This window comes from Akebia trifoliata, chromosome 4 (genome assembly GCF_017979445.1).
Source record: "Akebia trifoliata isolate Shusen 1 chromosome 4, ASM1797944v1, whole genome shotgun sequence".
Taxonomy (NCBI): domain Eukaryota; kingdom Viridiplantae; phylum Streptophyta; class Magnoliopsida; order Ranunculales; family Lardizabalaceae; genus Akebia; species Akebia trifoliata.
This window is the reverse complement of record NC_141378.1, coordinates 33,959,491-33,975,326: the sequence shown is the minus strand read 5'-3', so window position 1 is coordinate 33,975,326 and position 15,836 is coordinate 33,959,491. Positions and strand designations below refer to the sequence as shown.

The 15,836-nt window shown below is 33.4% G+C and overlaps 1 protein-coding gene across 1 annotated transcript; it reads left to right on the top strand.

Annotated features, from left to right (window-relative positions):
* The first annotated feature begins 1,440 nt into the window (after positions 1 to 1,440).
* Positions 1,441 to 14,774, top strand: LOC147404775 (protein DETOXIFICATION 33-like). The gene is made up of 9 exons (XM_086440851.1): positions 1,441 to 1,902; positions 8,069 to 8,610; positions 9,430 to 9,516; positions 9,617 to 9,673; positions 11,049 to 11,287; positions 12,057 to 12,175; positions 13,058 to 13,144; positions 13,235 to 13,303; positions 14,493 to 14,774. The coding sequence occupies exons 1-9, from the start codon at positions 1,639 to 1,641 to the stop codon at positions 14,529 to 14,531; spliced, it is 1,503 nt and encodes a 500-aa protein (XP_086296977.1). The 5' UTR covers positions 1,441 to 1,638; the 3' UTR covers positions 14,532 to 14,774.
* The last annotated feature ends 1,062 nt before the right edge of the window (positions 14,775 to 15,836 follow it).

Below are 15,836 nucleotides of genomic sequence, written 5' to 3'. Positions count from 1 at the left end.
TGTTTTCAAATCATGATATCTCTTGACCATGATCTAATGGAATATACTAATGAAAATGACTTAAATACCCCCTTCTTTGACATGTAACTTAAAAAAAAAAAAAATTATTTTTTCTTCTCAAACCTAATTATCCTTCAACCTTTTAGATGACATTTATTTGTCCACAATAAGATTTTATATATTTCAAACCTTAGGAACAAGATATGATTTTTGAATAAAAATAAGAAATTATGTAGAAAAATAAAGAGTTTTTTTTATTTTTATTTTTTTTCTAACAAGAAACTAGATTACAGTTGAAATGATGGATTGAAACATAGGTTAAATTGATTTAATTTATTTTAGAGGTTGTTGTGCTCCAAGATGACTTATCTTGGAAAGTAATAACAGCACCCCATCTCATCAAACTAATAGCATGACTGCTTAACATCTATGATTTCTAATAAAATAATGAAAAATGACATAAATAGTCTTATCTTCTATGACCCATAACTTAAATCCTTTAATTTTTTTTTTAAATAATTATTTTTTTAGTACAAAAATTCTCACCTCCACATTGAGACTCAAGGCATTGTCAAATCAAATTTGCAAAGAATCCTCGTTTAAGCACTAATGTGAAACTTGTTAAATAAACTCTGATGCAAAGGTTAAAATCGAACTAAATCAATTACCCTAGAATAAATATATATGTACCCCTATTTATGCCTGTGGATCTTCCTTTTTAGGCATTTTTCTATATGCTTCTTTGATTTATTTCCAAGAAAAAGTTAATCATGATTTCTTTCCTAGTTGAACCTAGTTACGATCTTTTTTCCTTTTAAGAATCAATATTGATCAAATCCCTTGATCTTCTACTATCATCCTGGGATTATGGTATGGTACTCTTTCTATCATCCCTCTAAAGTTATTTGAGGACAACTTATGGCGTCTTTCTTTCAGGATGTCTTTCGATAGGTCCTCTAAGGATTATTCTTGGGAATACTACCATTATTCATGTATCTTAAGATTGTTCCTAGAGATTTTGGCATTGCTAGGAAAATTGGATGGTTTTCACTAGTTACAAGTTTCTGCCCACACAATCTTCAACCTCTCTTATTTCTATGTAGAGTTATTTTAATCCATTAAACGCCATAAATCCACACATTTTCAAACTCACATTAATCCTTTATGGAAAATCCTTGATTTTACCATCCGTAATTCTATAAACTTAAAAAAAAAAAAAAATCTTATTTTTAAATTTTTTTGGTTGAGTTTTAGAGAGAAAAATCAAGATTTTTTGGTTAGAAATTAAATAGGGTATTTAAGTCTTTTACCATTATATAAATACGTATCACATATATTTAAAAGCAAAGGACTTTCAAATATTAAGCAAAGAATGGAGGGGCAAGTTAAAGTTATCGAGAGAGGGGGAACCATTTGTCTATCCTTCCTCCTGTATTTACTTCCCACGTGTCTCTTAAACATTAAAATAGTAGAATTTCTTTAAATAATTGTACTCTTATACAAGACCAAGACCAGAGAGACAGAGAGACAGGATTCCCCGATCGATCGTTCCTCGTGATTCTACTTTTTCTCTCTCTATTACTATATATATATATATATATATAAGATCTAAGAGGAAAGAGGAAGAAGAAGAAGAAGATGGCAGGAAGTGATTTGCATAATCCGCTTCTGGAGAGAGAAGCGGATATCGATGAAATTACAAACTGTGGACAGTTTATGAAAGAAGCGATTGCAGAGAACAAGAAGCTATGGTACTTAGCAGGTCCAGCGATCTTCACATCCATCGCTCAGTACTCTCTTGGAGGAATCACACAAGTATTCGCAGGACACCTTACTACACTTGAACTCGACGCTGTTTCCACCGAAAATATGGTCATAGCTGGTCTCGCTTTTGGAATCATGGTAAAACTAACTTTTTTTTACACTTTATAATTAATTTATTTATTAAAATATATAAATCTACATGGATGAAATTACTAAAATAGATTTTTCGTTTAAAATGATGATCCATTAGAAACATCTCAACAAGATCTTTACCGAATCAGGCATTTTTTTTTAGTGATTTGCTGCGTATTTGCCTTTGTGTCCTTGTATTGCTGAATTTGAGTTTAAAGTAAGGACATTATAAAATTATATAACTGTTTTGGTAAAAATAATAATTACGAAAATGGGTATAGAACAGTTTTGGTAAAATATTTAAAAAAAAGACAGTAATACAAATATATTTATGTAAATATGCTAATTACCTTACCGATTTTATCTGACTTATCTTTCTTTGGTATAGAAATATTTATTATTTTATAAAATTAAATTTTTTTAACCATCTATTATTAAAATTAGAGAGCTTCTATTGGCACTCCAACTTTTACTCATTACACCATCTATTAAAAAGTTCAATTGATGAGAACAAGTAAAAGTTGATATTTTTGTTTTTTTTTTAGATTTCTATTAATTAGATTTAAGATTTTATATGGCTTCATCGTAATCGTGTTATAATGCTTTGTGACGTTGAAGTAATAACTTTTGTAAAGATTGCTATAAATAATGAGAATTTCTATTGCCACACCAGCTTTGGGTTAATGTCACACCAACTCTGTGTTGTGCAATTCTGGGTGATTTAAATAAGAATTGGTGTGCCATCAACAAAAGTTGGTGTGGCAATAGAAGTAGCTCTCTACATAATTTAAGAAAGATAGCTGTTATTGTTACATCAACTTTTACTAATACCACACCAATTCACCAAAGAATTGCACACAGTTGCTTTGGTGTTAGTAAAAAAAAGTTGGTGTCGCAATTAGTGTGTAATAAATAACATTTGGGGTGACAATAGGAGCTCTCATAATTTACTCAGTTCTTATCTTTGAATCTCGGCGAATCTTTTGACTTTTTGGGTCACGTGAATTGGATGATCTTAGAAAATCTCTAGAAAGGTCATTATTAGGATAAGTGCAACAATTTTGTTGACCTCTCCTAGAAATTATACCATGCCTCCTTGTACCACATCAATATATAAGCTTGGCTTGGCCCGGCTCATTTAGCCAGACCGTGGCTTATACTCATTTAGCCAGACCGTGGCTTATACTCCTATATCATATCTTATCTCAACTGTACGGATGTACATTCGGGTAGAACCGAACCGAATTATCGAGTAATGCTGAAACTGAAACCAAATCGAAAATTATGGGTTTGGTTTGGGTTTTGTACCAAAGGTAGGATCTAAGATCGAATCGAACTGACAATTTCAAATTCAGTTCGGTTCTGGATTCAGTTTGAATTTTGGTAATTTTCGATTTTTTTTTTTAATAAAACATTATATACATGAGTTACAATAATAACTTATAGGGACAATGATTACAATAACGTATACAGATAATGATTATAAAAGATATATTTTTTGAAAATATGTATCAAAAAGTTCCCTCTAAGAAAACGGACTCTTTAGTACCCAATTTATCAAATACTAGTCTAAAAAGGATTTTTGAACTGAAAACGATTTGATCTATGTATATTAGATTTATTAAAATATATAAATAATTTTAATCAATTAAAACATAATTCTAAAACTCGATTTGAATGTTTATCAAATTGATTCAATTGAAAAATTAGAATTCGACACAAATGAGTCAAATAAAATTATATTTAATTTCATTTTTATTAAATTAAATTAAATATTTTTTTCACAAAAATATTAATAACAAAATAAATTGGTCAAGTTTTTTGTTTGACTCCCTATATTTTTATATCAAACACCTTGTAAAGTTGTTAAAAGGGTATTTCAAGTATTTGTTTTTTTAAACAAAATTTCAAAAGATTCTTAATAGACTAACATTTTATTAAGTGGGACTTAAATGGTTGGTATTCTTTAATAGGGGACTATTAGGTACGTATTCTCAACAAAGAGTCATTCTCCCTAATTTATATAATTTACTTTATATATTTTAAAATATATTTTTACCATAAAATAATTATTTTGGTGTTGTCAATTGTATAATATATAGAATATAAAGATAGAACATTTTGTTTTCTATTTGATAACTATTTATGACAATAAAATAGTTACTTTATCTTTAATTGTACAAATCATATATATATAGAAAGAAAAATGGTTATTGTGTTGTTGCCTATTGTATAAAGTATAAAACATAAAGATACAAACAAAATTTTTTATTTGTAATTATTTATTACTATGAAATAATTAATGTTTTGCTTATTGTATGAAATATAAAATATGAAGATAGAACTTTTTTTTTTAAATATTTGGTAACTATTTATTACATAAAATAGTTACTTTGTTATCAATTTCTAAAAATCCTATATATAAAGAAACTTTCTTTTGATTGGTAAATATTTAGTACTACTAGTCAATGTGACGGACAATTCAAATTGACCATCTCCTCAAATTTCTTAATTCTATATATATATATATATCCCATAGTCTTAAAGATAAGCTAGGGTGAGAATATAATATCACCTATTTAGATATATGTTAGAAATGTTGAGGTAAGCTAGGAAGGAAGGCGGAGAAATATTAGAAATAAAGATTATCCTTATCTTGCTTAGGTATGAAAATGTTGGAAATCCCCTTGGCAAAAATGAAATTAATGCAAAATCTTACCTTTTTTAGTTTTATCATTGTATTAGAATCACGGCCAACTCCAATCTAGCTATCACATTGGCCGCGATGGTCCTAGGTCTCATCCCCCCTCCCCCCTTTTTCATTCTCTTAGTTTTTTTCCCAATAGAAACCCTACACTATAAATTTACAAAACACCTAAGCTGCACATTCTTTTTTTTCTTTTTGATAAATAAATGATTAATGATTAGTAAGGTGAAGTTGAGTTCAAAGAGATTTGAACCTAGGACTTGGGAACAACATTCCACATGTCTTACTAGCTTAACTAAGTTGGCTATTTTTGATAAATTGGATATCATCCTTCGTTAATCAGATAAAGACCAATGGGGAAGGAATGTCAGATCTCCAGGTGTTATAAGTTATGTTGGGCCCACATTTCAGGTTTTTTGTCCCAAAAAAAAGCTTGAACTATGGCCTCAGTTGTGGGCCCAACATGACATATAACACCAGGTTATGGATAAAATCCTTCAGACCCTAACAATGTGGTTAGGGTATCCGGTGACAGCTATCAAGGAGTCGAAAGATTTCACTACTATGATGGTTGATGAGTTCCCTATAGCAGGTCCATGAATAACAAATGAAGGAGAAATGTAAGAGGGTAACCAAAGAAGCCTTACAAACCTGTGTGGAATACAAAAACACGTAAAAGAGTTCCAAGGAGAAACTTGATATCCAAAACAAAAATCTAGATAGTGGAATAATAAAGGTAAAATTATTCAAATCACAAGTACAATTAGCTGATATTTGAATTTTTTTTTCAAAAACTGAAGATAGCCCTTTCATATTAACATAGTGTGAATGGAAACTTTATTAAGACCAATTATAAGTTCCCTTGAAAAAGGGGAAAATATCCACGCTTATAGAAATTTGCTAGCTGGCGTCTTGCATAACACACTTTACTAGTTTCCCTTGATGATAGCTAGGCCAAGGGGAAAGGTGTGTGCACCAATAGGGTACCCCGCCAACGAACATCACATGTCGTACAAATATAGGGTAGCACCTCTGGGTCCCAATAAGACAAGTTAGCTGGTTATTACCCCCATTCCACATTGGCTAATGAGAAGAAGAAGATTCCACTTGGAAAAGGGTCTTCCCCAATGGGCATAGAGGAGGTTGAGGTGGCTCTCCAGATAACCTTGGGGGGAGGCCATATAAGGATCAAGATCCCAGAAGGGTCAGATGAGCCTATAAATATCCCCAGGGTAAGGTGGGAAAAGACTTAGAGAAAAACTAAAGCACTTATCCATGTAATCCCCAATAATTGTATTCAGACCCAATAGATATAGGAAATGTTGTATATGTGAACACCTTTGTAAAGCTCACTTAGTAATTTGATCAAACACTTATTGGGTATTTCACAAAACACCTTATATGCCACACCTTTAAAGACCTTGTTTGATAATGGCAATAAGGGATAACCCAGCTAATAGTAGCAAATGCAAAGAAAATAAACAATCACACAAAGAAAGAGTAAGAACACAATACTCACAACACGAGATTTTACGTGGTTTACCCAAAGGCTATGTTCACGAAGGTATGAGCGTTAGAACTCGATTTCACTATGAAGAAAATGGGGCAAATTAATACAAGGAAACTCCTTTATCACTTAGCTTTACCTTCTTCTAGATCTTAATCTTCTCAAACCTCTCAACCTCTTTGCGCTATTTTTAAGCGCTTATTGCTGAAAAAAAAAATTCAGCACTATTTTGATATTGAAAAAAAGTGCTAAAATGGTAAACACTTCGCTTTTTTGAGTACGGAAAAGTATGCCCTTATACTTAAAAGGATATTACCTCTTATATCCCATGGATAAGTATATAAGCACCCCACAAATTAACAAACTCACACCGGCCAAATTATTTTATCTTATATGGGTTAAAAGTTTTGGAATGAGTTGATTTTTGGTGAGGATGATCTCTACAACGAGGAGATCATCATCACAAAAAATCAGCCCATCCCGAAACTTCTAACCCCATCAAAACAAGTTTAAGAACCGTAAATCATCCATTTTTTTGTTTGAAACGATTTTTGACGTGGTTAGAAGTTTCGGAATGGGCTGAATTTTGGTGAGGATAATCTCTAGACCATATAGATCATCCTCACCAAAAATTTGCTCATTCCAAAAACTTTAAACCATATAAGACAAAAAAAAATTGGTTATGGTGTGGGTTGCCCTTATTAATTCATAGGGTGCTTTTATAATTACACATCCTTCATTTCCATTGAAAATTATTCATCCAAAATTAAGTCCTTTTAATGTTGATTTCAAATTTTGGTGACTTGTATGACATTATTGTTTTTAATTTGAAATGTGTTTGTGGACTTTTACAAATAAAAATTATTATTTATAAATTGAAAATTTGAGTATTACTTATTATTTAAAAATGAATTGTATTTTAATTTTATAAGGAATAATATATTTTATTATGTTTGATAAGAAATAGACATTTGAAACATGCAAACAATGTATAATATGATTGTAAGGGTAAAAAAGACAAATTACCAGTTTCAACAATATGTAACAAACATGATTCAGCATTTAAACAAACAACTTTTTTAGCATTTAAATTCAGCACTTATAAGTTTCAGCACTTAATGCTATTCAGCACTTATTTTTTTCAATTTAACAAACAACACCTTAGACTTTTAGTTACAACAAAAGAAAATAAAACCCCTTGTAGAAGCACTACATAAGTGGGCCACTTACATAAATTACAAGCCCAACTTAAATTACCTTGGATTGACCCAAAAACACACACACTTGGAACGGGCCTAATTGATTTTGAGCCATACTTCAACAGGAAACACATCTTTTCTATCAAAAGATTTGAAAATATTAATCTTGATTGAACTTTTAATCTTAATATAAAGTTGAATGGTGAAATAGGAATCATTTTGCTTACCCCAATATACGAGATAAGGCCCATTTGATGCTAAAGATGACAAAATTTGTGTATGTACTTATTTATTTTTTAATATATTTTTGACTTCTAACCATAGAAATCAAACATCTCTCTTTCATCATGGTTTAAAGTTTCTTATTGTCTCGGCTGATATATTTTCATTGACCTTAAAATATTGAATATTTTGTTTTGTCTCACAATGTTTTGGTCTAGACACTCGGATTTTCCCTTGGACATTGCCTTGAGACGAGATTTTAGAAATTGTACCTCATTCTTGCATCTTTTGATGTTCTTATACTTGTCGTTGCTTTTGTAAATAAAAAATGGTCAAAGTTGTTTTATTTTTCTTAATCTTCATTCCACCTAATTATTCTCTTAATTATCTTTATTTTACCATAAGTTCAATTAACAACAATACTTTTCAAAGGTGTTGGAGGCTTACACCTTGAAGCTCATCCCAGTTTAAAATGCCTCCGAGGCTTTAAGTATAAGCTCTTTCCTAACAATGTATACTGAAATTTTGATTTAACAGCTAGGAATGGGTAGTGCACTTGAAACACTATGCGGGCAAGCATTCGGTGCAAAGCAACTACACATGTTGGGTGTGTACATGCAACGTTCTTGGGTCATCCTCAACGTGATGTGTATTGTCTTGCTACCGATTTACATTTGGGCGACCCCAATTTTGAGGTTCTTTGGTCAAGACCAAGAGATTGCAGAGCTCGCAGGGACCTTCTCACTTTACATGATCCCTCAAATGTTTGCTTATGCATTTAATTTCCCAATACAGAAGTTCTTGCAAGCACAAAGCAAGGTCTTGGCTATGGCATGGGTGTCAGGGGTGGCACTTTTGTTTCATATCTTCTTGTGTTGGCTACTAATAGTGCAATTCAAGCTTGGATTGCCGGGTGCAGCGGCCGCGCTCAATATATCTTGGTGGATTGTGGTGTTTGGTCAGTATGCTTATATAGCTATGGGCAATTGTCCAGGTGCTTGGACTGGATTTAGTTGGAGTGCATTTCAAGACTTGGGTGCATTCGCTCGGCTCTCCGTTGCTTCAGCCATCATGTTGTGGTATGAGGACTCTTTCTCTCTCTCTCTCATACTACAAGCCTCTCAAATAGAAAATATTCAATGATCCTAAATGATCATTTGAACTGTAAGAAAATTTGTTTAAAAAAAATATAGTAGTACGTAAAAATATCCATAAATGGTATGAAAAAAATATTAAGTGAAGAAAAGTAATGTATTCCTTTTTTTTTTTGTTGACAAACATAGGATTTTAGTAACGAAAGAAAGGAGATCGATAGACCTAAAAAGAATGAGAGAAGAATGCTAATAACAAAAGAAAACTGATGTTCACAACAGAATCCAAATGAGGTTACTCCTATGAAGTCTCATTACAAACTCTCGTGACCTCAAAATTCTTAAAGAGTCATGATCTAGAATGGTGTCCCGTTCGTATAACAAAATAAGGTGTCTGCGTGGCACATGTTTATTGAATAATAAACACATTGGTCTGTGTGCCATATAGAAAAATGACTTGGTTAGGAGCCCAATGTGTCTCAAACTCCTACCAAAACATGTCACGTAGACATAGGAACGTGACACCATTCTGGATCCTGATTCATTCTTTAAAGGTCAAAAAGAAGAGGAGACCCATAGCACTTAATTATGATCACATCTTGGATTGATTTCTCCTTCCCTTCAAATATGTGGTTCTTCCTTTCCCTTCAAATGGCACAAAATCCTTTATCTCAATACATGAGAACAATTCATACCAGCAAATCTGCTATGAAGGAGAATCCAAAAGTAATCAAACTCAACAAAATATAGTTTTGAACTATGTTGATAAATGTATCTACTAAAATCTGAATTCTCTTATTTTTGCAGTCTTGAATTCTGGTATTACATGTTCCTTGTGGTGTTAGCCGGAAGCCTTAGGAATGCTCAAGTTGCTGTAGCTGCAATATCCATCTGGTAAACTTGTGATAGAAAGTTTGGTTTGTCGTTCGATTGTTATTTACAAATCATCAGCATATATCTTTGTTAACAATGTTTATGTTCGAATTCATGGCAGCACCAACCTCAATGGATGGGAGTTCATGATCTTCTTAGGGTTTAATGCAGCAATCAGGTACGTGCAAATGCAATATCACCCAACTTCCATCAAAATGATTGTGAATCCTCAACTCCACTTTTCCTTTTGGTCAAGTGGCACAATCAAACCTCATCCCTCTAGGGTTCATTGCTCACCTAATTTCTCATCACAGACTCTCTAACGCTTGCCACGTCAAGCCTAACAAGGCTAATTTTGTAAATTGGGGATACCATTCAATACATGCAGACTCATTAATTTGATTGCTAGATCCTGGATTTTGTGAGAAAAAAAAATTTGGTTCATGGCATGTATCATAGATATACTTTTTTTCTCATGACCAAATTTAAACGGAATTATATTTGCCGTCTTATCAATGTAACCTTCTCACAAGTGTGGAAAAATCACTATAGGATGCTATAGGAAGAAAAAACTCTCCAGAGGATCTGTTCCCCTTGAACGTTTATCCCAACTCTGTTTTCTGGGATTCTACAATCATCTGGGTCCATAGTGACAATATTATCTGATTTTTTGAAAAAGTCACAATTAATTTGCCAATCTTGCAATGGGCATTTTAATCTTGACTTATTCATATAACTTTGAAAAATATATTTTTATATTATTTTTGATAAAAAATTTAGTAATTTTTTGTTTAATATATGAAATATACATTTTTTTACTGTCCATAACTAATAGTGTGTATATATATATCCTCTGACTTCTGCCAGTTTTTACGCATTTTTTCCTACTAGTTGAGAGTAGACTGGAGACAATGGTTATAAAACCTGATATTTCGTCTACTCCTCACCAATACCAAGTTGACTCATCCTAGTCTTGATTCAAACTATAGTCAAATCGTCTTAAAATTATTTTTCATAGATATAACATTCAATTACTAATTATTATTTTTAATATTCTTTTTATATGAAAAGCACATTATCTGGTTTATTCAGCTGAATTTTCTTTAACTCAACTGAAATTTTAAAAATATTGGGCTAGTCATATTAGATCTCAGACAAGTCAATGGGAAAGACGATTCACTGGACGTTCATGAGCAATATTGAGGTGATTCGCTGAACGATTTTTAAAACCATGGTGGAGATTTACATTCATAGTGATAAAGTGTATTATATAACTGATCCATGAATAACAAACTTTTAATGTGAAGTCTCCTTTCTAGTTGTTTTTTTTTTACTCGATTTTATACAGAATTTTTCCCACATCAACCAAGAAAAAAGAAAGTTGAATAAACCTGGTCTCGAGGCAATGTTCTCGACCTCACATGTGCTCCGTGTGTAAAGCATTTGTTTTACTAGAAGCCAATGACATGGATATACCAATCAGTCTGATCTTCGATGTGTAAGTTCAGCATTGTGGGTGGGCCAAAATTTGATGCGATCTGTCCTTGTTACAGTGTGAGGATTTCAAATGAACTTGGAGCTGGAAGGCCAAAAGCAGCAAAGTTTTCTATACTAGTAGTGGTGCTATCTTCAGCATTGATTGGCGTTGTATTCCTTGCTCTTGTCTTGGCTCTTAGAAACGTTTATGCTCTCCCCTTCACCAATAGCCCCGAAGTCGCCAGTGTTGTCTCCAGCCTTGCTGTCATCTTCGCCATCACATTGTTACTCAACAGTGTTCAACCTGTTCTAACAGGTCAGACTCAAAAGCCAACAACACTTTACCTTACTTTTGTTGCTAATTGGGCTGCCAATGGATCATATTATACCTGAAATCTGATCTGTTTCGATCCAATAACTAAGGGTCGGGATCAAGGATAACCAATCCCATAATTTATCGGATCAGTTTTGGATCAATTATCTTCTTATCCGATAAGGACCCAATCCAATATTTTATTTAAATATATGTTGATCGAATTGGGTTGGATAAGGACTGATGTGAAAATATTGATTTTTTGTATCGGATCCGGAATGATACATTTAAATCCGACTGGGCCTAATAAATTCCTTATTAGAAAATTTTCTTCTAAAAATTCGAAAGAATTCGTTGAATAAGTGAGCAGTGAATTATATCTACGAAAGCATTGCTTCAACTTCAATTCCTTATTGAAATTCTTATTAAACATTATTTTATTTTTCATTTCTAAAATATAAACCTTCTAGAGTAAAAATTTTATCCTTCAACCTTAACATTTTATCTTCTTCAACCTTCAAATTTCAAGAACAAGATGAGGTTTTTAGAAAGGTTGAAGACGGTGGGTTTTGAGGAACAAACCCAAAAAATATCATTTGTATAATTCTAGAAATTTTTCTGAATTTTTACCGAAACTTTCATGACATATCTGAATTAATGTATGTGATGCCTCCCGAATAATTACCAAATCCAAACTTGGTTAATTACGATCATTGGTGTTATAATTGATATTAGATCAATGATTTCAGTTTTGTACATTTTGTTGTTGCAGGTGTGGCTGTAGGGGCAGGTTGGCAGTGGTTGGTGGCTTATGTGAATGTGGGGTGTTATTACATCATTGGCCTTCCTCTTGGGTTCTTACTTGGTTCTAAATTGAACATGGGAGTAGAGGTAACCCTCATCAAGCTCACCTCCCTTGCACTTCATCACTAATTATCATGTCTTAAATGCTATTAACATGCTTCGTAAAGCGCTAATATCAGGAATATAGCTATGCTCCTTGTTAAATGTTGAAGCGTCCAAGTGATGCGTAATGTAAATTTTGTATGGGGTGACCTATAACCGATACAAAATTCATGAAAAATTCTCTGAATAAGGGACCGACCGATTAAATAAGTGAATCAAGGACTTAATCAGCAATTTTCCAATTAATCACCACACTCCTTCAACCTCAAAATTCCATCTTCTTCAACCTTCAAATCTTATTTTTGTTATTATATAATTGGTTGAAGTTGGGAAGCACGACCTCATGACCTTGGAAGCATACCTAGGTCGCTGACCCACTGCTACACCTCTCAGGTGGTAAAAATGAAAGCCAAAAACAACCTTCAAATCTCAATAACAAGATAGGGTTCTTAGGGAAGTTGAAGTTGATGGGTTTTTGGGAATAAACTCAAGAACAGTATTTGTATAACCCTGAAATTTCCCCGAATTTTTTTCTGAAACTTCCCCAGATTTATCTTAATTAAACTGAAATGAACTCCATTGAATAATTTCTGAATCCAAACTTGTTACTATGCTACCTGTAATTTCAAATAGTGCAAATGAGATATCCATTGCTTTGGATTGGTTAAGATCCCCTGGTGATTCAAGGATGTTGATTGGATTGGAGGGATCGACGATTAATTGCACTAATTGGATGGATTTGAACATAAAAAATAAAAATAAAAAAAAACTTGTCCTTATAGGACTATACTTTTCATGCATGTTCTTTATCATCTTAATTGAATTATTTTATAAAAGGGGAGTGAATGGGTTTGAATAATTGGGCAGGGTATATGGGCTGGGATGCTCACTGGAGTGGCCTTGCAAACCTTGATCCTTACGGGCATCACTCTCAGCACAAACTGGACCAAAGAGGTCTCTCTCTCTCTCTCTCTCTCTCTCTCTCTCTCTCTCTCTCTCTCTCTCTTTTTCTCATGTTTGCAATCTTCCATTCTCTGTATGCAGGCTGCTTTAGCAGATTCTCGAATTAGGCAATGGGGAGGTTCTGTGATCCCTCAAGTTGAAAGCAACAAGGTAGTGATCAATTTACTTTTGCTCTAAAAATGTTAAGTTATCAATTTCAAGCTATGAGATTATTTACTTGGTAGCTTTTCCTCTTAGATTTTCAAAAAAAGTTGACTGATTAAATCGACGTTTTGCCGATTAATCTCCTCCCTCATTCCCCGGCTTTTCAACTGCAATGTTCTGTCTTCCTCAACCATCAAATCTCAATAACAAGATAAGGTTTTTAGGGAGGCTGAAGTTGATGGCTTCTTAGGAAGAAAACCCAAGAAAAGATAATTTGTATAGTTCCTGAATTCTTTCCAAAACTTTTCTGGATTTATCCGAATTAAATCAAACTGAACCCCTTCCTAACCCAAACTTGGTTACGATGGTGGATGTAGGCCTAGCCAAACGATGTAAATCTTGTGTTTCTTGATTTTTTTTTGTTTGTTTGTTTCATCGCATACGTCGCCAGTTCAAGGGATCAAACAGGTTCCGATTCTCGATACATTGATATTAGAATCAAAGTTGCCTGTTGAGAGCCTTATATAAGAACTCCAACCGGTCTTCAAATCTCTTAATATAGAAATAGAGGCTTCCAAACCAAATTCCAACTGTTCTTCAAAATGAAGCTAATCCGTCTATATGTTCTAGGCATCAAATATAAAGGGGAGAGAGAATATTTGAAGAGCTCATTCTATCTTTGATCATCTTTTTTAAATACCTATTATATCCTCTCTTTTCATCAATGTCATTTTTGACATTTTTTCATGAAATATGTTTTAACTATCATTTTTGTCCCATACCTATTATATTCCCCTTTTTATTTTGTGAGTTGATGAATCGTGTTTTAGAGAATGAATAGAGATTTAAAGAGGTTAGAGTTCAAAGTGGGTTGGAGTCTTCAAATTTGAAGATGTCCATTTGAAGACTTGGATTGGAGATGCTCTGAGGATAGCTTGCACCCAGTCTATAATGACCCTCTGTAGAACCCTTTTTCATCAATGGCAGCTTTTATTTTGTACAACTGAAAGTGAGAAGTATTCTCTTTTAAAAGTGGGTTGAAACTTGTCATCTGGAGAGAACAGGTGGGCAAATATGCTCTCGCCATGTATAAAAAACCTAGCCTCCATGGGAAATGAAATCTGGTGTGTCAGTCCAGAGTACTACCCCCCCTCATATGTATAAAACTAAACTATTTTTGGTTTGAATCTGACAGGATTATAATTCTTCTAATCATGGAGAGGTGCGAGTCTAAGTGAAACGATAAAACGTCCAACTGACCACCATCAAGGACTCAAAGACTAGATTGCAGGAGAGATCACGTGCTTCACATTTTTGTTTCCAATGATGGTGAACACGAATGATATTTCTATTTTGTTTTGATGTTCAAAATTTGATGAAAAGGAGTGTACTTGAAACCTTAATGCATGGATAGGCGACAACATCCTTACTTTGCCACATTAATGAAGCTATGACTCTGCACTGTTATTGTTGCTCACGTGTGATTTTACCCGATACTACTAGACATGGGGGCTTGGAACAAAGAACAACCAAGCGTCAAAGAGGATAGAAAGAGAAATGCACCTTGAGTGAGCTCAGACATCTCAGGTTGCTCACATGGTCTTCAAGAATATTTTTTTCAACCTGATGAACAATGTGTTGCAACAACAGATGGCACCACAAGCAGGCTAGGCTGCCCAAATAATCAAACATCATCATTTTTTGTGGTGCCTTTGATACAATGTAAGGTAGACGGATCGGATCGGATCGGATGCGTGTGTCCCTCTTTTATGTCATCCCATACATCAAATGCATGGATCTTAGGCAAGCTTTCATTGACATAAGTGCATCCCCCTACATCGTTCACTGGTCATTCTCGATGCCATCAGAATCTCTCTTGTGCGATTAAGTAATTCCTTACGTAGGAATCAAAATTTCAGGAGTTCCGTATAAATTTTATAGATCAAATGAACCCTGAGAAGTCATAAATGAGCCCACGTATCCAAATAAAGATCATTGATACATGCCTCATACAACTTTGGTTTGGAGTTTTCAAGGATAAATCCCATCGTCCAACAAGTCTAAGGGATTTACATTAAATATTGAACCCTACACCCAAATAAATGAGATTGACTCACCAATAATTTATAAAATCCTTAAAATTGTATTTAGACTAAATTAACCTTAAATCAACTAATCAAATCTTTAAAGTTAGGGGCTTAGTTGAAAAGTTAATTTATCTTAAGTCTATAAATACCAAACCCTTCCTCAATTTCAAAGGGGGGGGGGGGGGGAGAGAGGACCGGATTCCCTTTCTTTTAGAAGACAGAAGCTCTCCTTTTAGAGAATAAGAAACTCTCAAACCCTTTTTTCTAAAGACAAAGTAAAGTTCTTCATGAGACACTCGAAGTTCAACTAAAGAGAAGATCAATAAGGAATATAATTTATTAGATTTGAACTCAAGATCCGATTAGATCTGTCATTTTTAAGTTTGGATCAGATCCAATATGATATGTGTATTGTCCCGGATCTAATCTAATCAAAACAAACAATATTTTTA